Here is a 10,026-nt window from a genome sequence, read left to right as displayed (position 1 = left end):
TGGGGCCCAGGAGGGGGCGTCTCCACTCTAAACGGACCAGCTTTGGTTGGTCCTCGTATTGCGGGACGAGAGATGAGTGATCCGGGAACATGTGTAAGGATACACGTGCATGGAGCGGGCGGGGCAGGAGCAGGGTTACAGTTGTTCAGTGGGAAACAAGCCAGTGAGTGAGTGAGATTGAAGAACGAGCTGTGGGGTGTACTCACAACTGTAGGCCTACTTCTGCCCCGTGCTGTGTGTGTGTGGTCACGTGTGCATGCATGTGCACATGCGTGTTTGTGCATGGGTAAAGGAGGACAGTGGGGTGGGAGGTTTCCTGGTGCTGATAAGCCCGTGTCAGAGCAGGAAGCTCGGGCTCTGAGCTCAGGAGACAGCCAGCTTCTCCTCTGGGAGGCGGGTCTGAGCCTGAGCCTGGACGCAGTCCCCGGGGTCCCCACCAGGTGTCCTCAGGTGTCAGCTGCCGCAGGGCCTGCCACTCAACATCAGCACTTCTCTCTCCCTCTCTCTCTCTTTCTTATTTTTTAAATATATTTTTATTGATTTCAGAGAGGAAGGGAGAGGGAGAGAGAGAGAGAGACTTCAGTGATGAGAGAGAATCATTGATCGGGTGCCTCCTGCACACCCCCCGCTGGGACTGAGCCCGAAACCTGGGCACGTGCCCTGACCGGAGTCGAACCCTGACCTCCTGGGTCATAGGTCGCGGGTTGCTGTGAAGCTTCTGTTATGTGCGCACGTGGTGGTGTCTCACTGCCTTCTTGTCTCCAAGGTCAAGCCCGGTGACAGCTGCCTCTTCTCCGTTAAATGCTTTGACGACTCTGTTCATGGCTTCAAGGTCCCTCAGAACAGCCCTCCGCAGGCCAGAGAGGTGATTTGTGGGTTCACGGGTCTCCTGAAACCTACAGGGCGATTAGAGACAAGCATGGGAGCCCCATGGCGACCCCCAGCCTCGCTGGTCGCACCTTTTTAATGCGGGGGGAGGGGGGGATGTTGGCAGCTGCTGGGGTTTGGCTGGCGCGTCGGTGCTCCGCCCGCATGGACCTGCAGGTGTTTCTGTTCGTAACGCCTCTCGTTTTGATTCTGTGGAGGTACAGCCTCCCGTGGTTGGGAAACGACCTGATGGTGTGTAGTTTGCCCCCGACTTTGTGGGTGAGGCAGCTGAAGGCCATGAGGTGGTTGCCTCCTCCCGTGCTCTCCAAGGTCATGGCCCAAGGGCAGAGCGGACCCGCCCAGCTGCTCTGGTTCATGCCTGTGGGGACTCAAGGCTTCTTTTTGGTAAATTGAACAATAGCAGCAGCAAGAGATTAGGGTTCAGGTGACAGGAATTCATGTCGCTTAAATGGAGATGCCATGTTCTTTTTTTTAAAAATATATTTTTATTGATTTCAGAGAGGGAGGGAGGGAGGGAGGGAGAGAGAGAGAGAGAAACATCATTGATGAGAGAGAATCATCGATCGGCTGCCTCCTGCACGCCCCACACTGGGGATCGAGCCCACAACCCGGGCATGTGTCCTGGGAATCCAGCCATGACCTCCTGGTTCATAGGTCAAAGTTCAACCACTGAGCCATGCTGCATTCACAGCAGCATTCACAGGCCTCTCTTGTTTCTTGTAAATTGTGTAAGGGGTTGAGAGGATCTATCTTCCAGTGTGGTTAATTGTGGCCCCACAAAGAACCCTGAATAATTCAAATTATGACAGTCCCAACATTTCATGAAATGGAAGATTTGACCCTGAATAATACTATAATGAGGAATAAGTAAGACAGGTATTTTAGGGCAAATATTCGGTCTTTTTGTAAAGTCACTGCTTGTTAAAAAAAAAACATAGTAAAAGTTAAAGCATGAAGGTAATTGTTGGTTCTCTGAAAATGACCTGAGTTTCTTATGCTTATAATTTGATTGCAAGTTAGTAAAATTCTTTTTGGATATGTTATTGTACAATAACTTATTCAACAGTTTTGAGAACCTAGTATTTTAAGTGCAAAACTCTGCCCATTACTTAGTTTTTATAATGTGTTTAACTACTAATATCAATGAGTATATAAACTTATAGATGATATTTTTAAAAAATATTGGGAACTTTTGGGGGTGCAAGTTATAAATTAGTACATTTTATTTAAATTAATTTACATTTGAAATGAGTAAATTATGTAATATGTAAAATATACCTCAATAAAGTTGCAGAAATATTGTGAAAAGCAGATTTTATGAATATTTTAAAAAATCATTTTCTCGTTTGATAGTTGTTTCTAATTTTTTCCAGTTATACACAGTTAGCTATTGGTCTGCTCTGCTGACCTCAAAAAAATCAATATTTTATTTATTATTATTACTGTTATATATTATAAAAAATTAATTTTTTATTTTACCTTTACTTTTTTCTCGGGATTTAAAAAAAATCTAGACATGTTATAGATAAGAGATGTGTATCATTTCATTGTTGGTATTTTTAGGCCATATAAACTTTATACTTTCCAGATCATTGTCATATTACCTCTTTTGAGTAAAAATGCATTTCCCTTTAGTTAATTTATTTTTTAATTTTTAAAAAATATTTTTATTGATTTCAGAGAGGAAGGGAGAGGGGGAGAGAGAGAGAGAGACAGACAGACAGACATCAATGATGAGCGAGAACCATGGATCGGCTGCCTCCTGCACACCCTCCACTGGGGATCGAGCCCACAACCCGGGCTTATGCCCTGACCGGGAATCCAACCGTGACCCCCTGGTTCATAGATTGATGCTCAACCACTGAGCCTCATCGGCCGGCACATGTCCCTTTAATTTAACTGTTTGGGCTCCTCAGGACTGGCTGCAGGCGATCGAGGAGCACGCGGCCTACAGCACGCACTACTGCTCCCAGGACCAGGTGCCGGACGAGGAGGAGGAGGAGGAGGCAGGCTCTGCTGGGGACCTGCAGGAGTCCTTGGAGGTAAGTACGAAGCCGCACCTGCCTCTGCGACACCTCTCATTCAGGTTCACCAGCAACGGGAATGTTTTTAATGTGAGTTCTGGCCATGGACATAGTGTTGCTCTTTGTCCAGTAATAGTCTACGATACTGTGCGTTATGGTGACACTGTCCACTGTGGCTCTGTGCTCTAAGGGTGTGACCACACGCGTCCGTCCTGTTAACGTGTGCATTGTGCAGGTTGTTCCTCCACTGGAGGACTGCCACCAGCAGGGGGCGCCCTGCCTCACTGCCCTTTGTGACTTCACTGCACTTGCAGAGTTAAACAATGCAGCCACAGCGATGCCCTGCTGGCCCGCGTCCTCCTGGGACGGAGCTCCTGCGATCTGTGCTCTGTGGGTCAGGTGAGGGAGCGTCAGGCAGAGTGCAGGCCTCGTCGGAAGGGACAGCAATGCCTCATCCGGGCAGAAATCACAGCCTGCGTGTCGTCATGGACATGAAGGGTATTTTGTTCTTGGCTCTACCTTTTAAGTGAGAATTGGGTTGGAAGAATTATAACTAAGAGAGGAACATGCGTTTCAGTCCAGATAATTGTGTCAGAGAATGTGAATTTGCCCACTAAATGTAATCTATTTTTTATACACCAGCTAGGGCTGTAATCCTTTTTAAAAATGAAGTGAAATACTTGCAGGAAATGAGTGTTTCTAAATCACCAGCTTGAATGAGCTTGTTTGCTGACCCCTCAGGCGTTCTCTTAAGGGCCGTTGTTAGGTGAGAAAGAGCTCTGAGTCTTTGGTCCGGCCTCCGTTTGTGACGGACAGGAAGACGTGGAGCTTTCGCGTTGTATTGAGATATTCCCAGTGTGTGATGTGCCAACCACGTAATTTTTAGGTCAGGGAACTTTGCACAAGTTACATCTACCAGAGCATTGCACCGACATTAAAGCTGTGTGGATAGATAAAGAAGGCTTAAGTATCTATGGCCAAAATCGTGTTAAATAAAAAACGTTGCTATATATTTTAACTTTTGGTCGCCTGCGTGAAAAGAACTCCTCTCCAGTTCATCTTTCCTCCGAATTCGGTCGATGATGAAACCTGGGAGGACTCAGCGTGCACCAATATCTTTCCAGGATTATGGTAATTTTATGACCTTTTTAGTGGAAGCTATAGGTAAAATAAAAGTCTGCTAATTTGCATATTATTTACCAACTTTCTTGAAGAAACGTTTCTTCTTTGGCACAGTTTTCAGATTTTTTGGGTTCCCAGCCTCAACTATACCTCTCATTTCACTCGTTTGAATATTGTGTTTCTGTGTTAACTTTAAAACCATGAAGTGTTTGTTTTCTAGATTTAAAAAAATATATATTTTTATTGATTTCAGAGAGGAAGGGAGAGGGAGAGAGAGAAATATCAATAACGAGAGAGAATCATTGATCGGCTGCCTCCTGCACGCTCCCTACTGGGGACTGAGCCTGCAACCAAGGCATGTGCCCTGACCGGGAATTGAACTGTGACCTCCTGGTTCATAGGTTGATGCTCAGCTCCCGAGCCACGCCCGAGGCTGCTTTCTAGATTTTATCGCCTGAAGTCAGTGAGCCCTTAGCCAGTGGCAAGCACTTCCAGGTTTGGGGGCTGTAGCCGCATCTCGACCAACAGGATTTAAATGCTCGTCTGTGAATTCTCACTCTGTTGCGGCTTCTGAAGGTCAGTCCCACGTAGGTGAACTCTGCAATGAGCGTGTGCAGGCTGGCCCCACAGGCCCTGGGTCTCCGGGTCTTAGGGCGCCAGGGCATGGTGGGGCCAGCTCTAGGCGTCTGCCGGCTCCCCAGAGGAGGTCAGGGACTCGGGACGGGACGCTCTCCAAACCCCCGATGGCCATCAGGGACCCTCTTCCCTCAGCCTGCTCTGGGCCTACAAGAAAGTGGGGCATCAACTCAGGCTGGAACACCTGACTGTGTTATCTGCTGCTTTTGGTCTCGATTTTCTCCCCTCGACACGAGGGCCTCCCTCCGCAGTCTTACCGCTGTCCTCCCAGCTGTCCATCTGTCCTGCCTGAGGCCAAGCCTCAGGGAGAGGGGATGCGACCAGTCCTGGCAATGGCGGCTTCCTGCCACTGGGGAATCGTTCAGAAATGACAGTTGGAAGAGAGATTCACCCACAGTATTGGCGTAGAGCTGTACAGGACCTGCTAGACATGCAGATAATCAGAACCAAGTCAATTCAGCCCTTCCTTTTGACGGGCACCGCCAGGAGCTCAGGCCACCTGGGCCGCGCCGCGGGCACGGAGACAAGACTGCCATCACCGTGGCGTCCTGTGGGCCCACCGCCCGCCTTAGGCTCGGGGCGGCGCTCGCAAAGCGGGGCCTCTTCGTTGGACACTCTTGGTTCTGCAGGATAAGGAGTAATGAGCAGATGATGCTGCCTTTTAACCGAATGAGAAAGTGATACCAAACTTCCCTGATTTAGAATAAATGATCCCTAATTAAGTGAATGTGCAGAGAGAGGACTATCGTCGGCACAGGCTGGAGGTGCAGGGGGTGTGTCCGTGCAGGACTGAGGCGGTGCGCACGTGGCGGAGCGGGAGGGAGCTATGAAACGCGCTGCCCCCGGGGAAGAGGAGCAGGGCTGTGCCCTCAGGGCTGTGCAGGCTTCCTCGTTGGGAAGAGGGGAACTGGCAGCAGCGTTTGCCTGGAGGCTGGGAGAGGGTGGAAACGGTCTCGAGGGCTGATGGTGTGTGAGGAGGAGCGGCCTCTCTCTCTGGCCTGGGTTTGCTTGTGTAAACGTCTGTCCCACAACAACACATGAGGGTACGGAGCAGCCCCGGCGATCACCAGGCAGCAGCAAGAGCAGGCGTAGGGACGCTGCAATGGCGGGCGGTGGGGGACGGCGTCCTCTAGGCTGTGGTGGACGTAGGGGGACTCGGAGAGGAGTGGGGTGTCCTCAGGGTCTGCGATCCATGCTGCTCAGTGTTTAACGTGATGTAGTGACTCTATGCAGCAAGCTGCACGCATTTGACGTCTTCCGCTGCATGAGTTTGACACGTCCCCACCTGCCTGACAGCCGCCCTGTGGGATGTAGCGGCTCCTCTCCCTCAGCCCGAGCCCCTGCGCCGAGGGCCCCCGATGCTGCCAGTGGCAAGAGGCAGGCGGTGCTGCGTGTCCCAGGGTGTAAGTCAGCGGAGTCTCTGTCTGCCCTTTGGTGCCGACCTCCTCTCGCGCCCGGTCAGTCATCTGCTGCCTGGACTGCGCGTGGCGGGCGAGCTGCTCCGGGGCTGCTCCCCACAGGTGGGCGTCCTAGCCGAGCCCGGAAGTCATGGCTCCTCCCTCCCACTCTGTCCCCCCCTCCCTGAGGCCCCTCCTTGGGACACATGTTAAAGCTGGCCTGTGGGGCAGGGACCATGAAGTCAGTCAACGTCAACGAAGTCAAATAAAGCCAACAGCTGGCACCTGGGTGGGTGGAGGGGGCGCAGGAGGCCCAGGCTGTGGGAGGGGCTCACTGCTCACCTGGCCCCGTGGGCCCCTGGGCCCGTGTCCGTGGGCCCCTGTCCGTGGGCCCCTGTCCGTGGGCCCCTGTCCATGGGCCCGTGTCGGTGGGCCCCTGTCCATGAGCCTGTCCGTGGGCCTGTCTGTGGGCCCCTGTCTGTGGGCCCCTGTCCGTGGGCCTGTGTCCGTGGGCCCCTGTCCGTGGGCCCATGTCTGTGGGCCCCTGTCTGTGGGCCTGTCTGTGGGCCCGTGTCTGTGGGCCCATGTCCGTGGGCTCGTGCCCACAGGCCCCGGTCCGTAGTGCGATGCTGGTACTGTGCTCTGTGCCCAGAGAACGTGGCTTTAAAATACTGCCACACCCGGTGTTAGAACATGGCTCCCAGTGGGGCCCCCTGGCTGTGGAACCAATAAAGAGTAAAACCTAAAACAGTCCCTTAGTCGCCCCCCGGGAACGGCATAGACTCGGGGAAGAGGCTCCACGCTGGGCTCACGGAGAATCGCAGGCGTTAACCTTCATAAGTGACTCAGGTTTCAGAAAAGAACCGGCGGCTGCTGAGCAGAATGGCAGCGAGTCGGAGAGCGTGCTCTGTCTCACTGCCTCTTCCCGTTCTTCTCAGTGTCGGTCAAATGGCGCCGATGGTTGATGGCAGGGCCCCCCTGGTCCCCGCTAGAGCGGAGTGTGTGGAGCGACCTCCGCCAGCTGGTCTGACGACCCTGGAGAACGAGTCAGTCGTCAGGAACTGTCGTCAGTGAGGGCAGGTAGACGTGCGAGGGGAGGCGGGAGAGGCAGGTGTCGAGGACGATGCTGTGGGGGTGGCTCTGTCCTTGGTCGTCACCTGGGGACCAGCGTGTTGCGAGGGGCTCGCCGTCTGCAAGTGAGGCCAGTTCTCGCCTTTGTGCACCTCGCTCCCCACGGCAGGAAAGCGGATGCTGAGCTCCGTAGGCCTGGAGGGGGGGGGGAGCGAATAAGGCGTGAGCCCCATGTGGTCCCAGCGCAGGTCTCAGCCCCCAGATCCACTTGTCCACCCCCCCCCTCGCCCTGTGAGAGGTCGCCCAGCAAACCCCTGCACTTCTGAGGGGCTTTCAAGGTGCGTGTGGGACGCTCTCTCAGAACAGGTGAACTGCATCTTCATGTTATGAGAACTCAGAGCAGAGTCACGCAGGCTTTCAGGAGGACAGCGCCCGCCACTCACATGCTCCCAGGACCGGTTCCTCCGTGGCTGCGCTGAGCAGACAGCACTGAGACTCCAAAGGAGAGCAGGGCGTGTGTCCCTGGGCTCAGAGATCCGGTTGGGGGTCACGGTGCCAGTGGTTGGCCGTGGAGACGAGCAGTGCGAAGGCGGGAAGAGTCACGAAGCTAAACAAGTTCTCTCCCCACAGGGGGGTTCTCCCAAGGCCGAGGTTCTCAGAACAGATGTTTTTACTCCCATCACCATCCACTGTACAGCGACAGTTTCCTGGCTTCGTCTTCCCTCTTTAAAGGGAAACCATAAGTAAAGTTAACTCTAAAGTCACACTGTTCATGTAGTGGATGGACTTCTCTGATCGTTCATGTTGGACTCCAGGTGCACACGGAGGCGGGCACAGCGCACACGGACGCTCTGTCTGCGTTGCTGTCAGGACCTGGGAATGGAGACTTCCGTGTGACAGGAAGGGTTCTGTCTGTCCCTGACGTCACCGCATTGTCATCAGCTGCTTCTCGCCGAGAGCGTGTCCTTAGCGTGTCCGATTCTGTGGGGGCGGCCGCAGTTAGAGCGCTCAGTGGGCTCGGCGTCTGATTCCAAGTTCGAGCACCATCTGGACTTTTTAATAGTTTAAAGACGCAGTAAGGGACGCATTTGGTAACTTCCCGATGAACCTAGTCAAGCCTATTAACCGGTGCTGAGTCAGGGACCGGCCGCCTCGGACGTGCATGGGGTGTGGGTGTGGGGAGCAGCGAGCGCCGTCGTCCGGTGCCTACACAGCAGATGCTGAAGGTACTTAGAATTTAGAAATACTTGCTTTTGTGACTCTGTAGTGATTGGCTTACATTCAGGTCGGAACAGTCTTCCTCACCATTTGCTCTGTTAGGAGAATGTATTACAGTGTATCAGCCTGTGAACTAAGGGTTTTGATGGGACATTAAAGCATCTGTAATAAAAAATTCTCTTAATGGTGCGTTTTCACGTAGTTTCTTTCTGTTTGTGTTTCTTTTCCAGAAAGCGCAGGCCTGCCGGCAGCGACTGGATAGGGAGCTCGCAGGCTTTCTCCAGATGGTGAAGGAGTGTGAAGTGGCTGAAGGTAAAAAACCACCCAAACCAGAGACGGCACTGCAGCCAGCCCCGCCCTCCGACACAGCCATTCTCCTAGATGCTTGCCCTTTAGGTTAAATATTTTTATTCTTTTAAGAAAAAGAAAAACAGAGGCAAAGTTACCATTTTGGGGCTGGAAATTCACTTTGGCTGTGTGGTTGGAATCCCGCTGGTGACTCGAGAGAACTGGCGTGTGGAGCCGTGGTGAGGGTCCTGGCTTGGCCCTTGCCCTGCCCCCTGCGGGCTGCTGCTCGAGGAGCCGTTTCCTCCCTGTGAGTGAGGCCGGCGGTCTCCAGGGCTGGGCGTTCGATTCTGCGAATCTGCATGAGCCTATCTGCTGATGGCAGCCCGCCTCACCTTCCCGTGTCTCCCCTCTCCACAGTTACGAATCATTAGGAGTTGACTAGATCCTTCAGAAATCAAAACACAATCCGATACAACCTGCAGTGTCAGATCCAATACCAGTATGAAGTGTTGAAAAGTACCACTGACTTTGTACCTTAAGGAACTGTTTCTTAGACTGACCGTGCGGTCTGTACTAGCGTGTGATTGCTTCCGTTCTCCGAGGTGATTACTAACTACCCGTGTTAAGCGTGAGCTGGTTTCCCTCAGTGAACTCCCAGGCTCCGTGTCTATGTGCCCAGAGACTGTGAGGAAATGTCCCCGTTAGAGGAACTGGTATAGATGCTCTGTGTCTCCAGATGCGCCTCGGACATCCCCCAGTTCCACAGGCGTGGTGTGTGTCAGCAGTGACCGCTGTGGGAAGACAGCTGTGGAAGACAGCGGTTAGGACCTAACCGTTAGGTCGTTGTGATGATGAGTTGCGCTGGAATAGTGTGTTAGCGCGGTTCACCCGCAGTGGGTTTTAAGAAACAATCACAGCTTTATTCGCTAGAATTCACCTCTGCAGCGGTCTGGAGTGTATGCATAGAGTTATGCTAAGACTGTTGACCAGCATTGGGCTCTTAAAACACCATCTTTGCCAAAAAGATGATATGGCAACATTTTAAAGATGTAGCCCTGGCTGGTGTTGCTCAGTGGATGGAGCATCAGCCTGAGGCCTGAAGGGTCCCAGGTTCCATTCAGGTCAAGGGCACATGCCCGGGTTGCAGTCTCGATCCTCAGTGGGGGGCGTGCAGGAGGCAGCCGATCCATGATTCTCTCCCTTCATTGATGTTTCTATCTCTCCCTTTCATTTCCTCTCTGAAATCAATAAAAAAAATATAGATATATATATATAGATATATATAGATGTAGAACCACAGTGAAATGAAATATAAAGATTAATTCCCTTAACTTGCACCAAAGAAAAAAACTTCCATCAGAACTACAATCAAATCAAATATT

General features: G+C 52.4%; 1 protein-coding gene across 1 annotated transcript in view; it reads left to right on the top strand.

Annotated features, from left to right (window-relative positions):
- OSBPL1A (oxysterol binding protein-like 1A) overlaps positions 1 to 10,026 on the top strand; it is a 119,070-nt gene that overhangs the window by 31,041 nt on the left and 78,003 nt on the right. Inside the window, exons 11-13 of the mRNA XM_014546152.1 lie at positions 767 to 865; positions 2,805 to 2,930; positions 8,587 to 8,668. Coding sequence (XP_014401638.1) covers positions 767 to 865; positions 2,805 to 2,930; positions 8,587 to 8,668 — 307 coding nt within the window. The remainder of the gene's footprint in view (positions 1 to 766; positions 866 to 2,804; positions 2,931 to 8,586; positions 8,669 to 10,026) is intronic.

This window comes from Myotis brandtii, unplaced genomic scaffold (assembly GCF_000412655.1).
Source record: "Myotis brandtii unplaced genomic scaffold, ASM41265v1 scaffold433, whole genome shotgun sequence".
NCBI lineage: Eukaryota > Metazoa > Chordata > Mammalia > Chiroptera > Vespertilionidae > Myotis > Myotis brandtii.
Note: the sequence above shows the minus strand (reverse complement) of the source record. Positions and strands in the feature narration are given on the sequence as shown.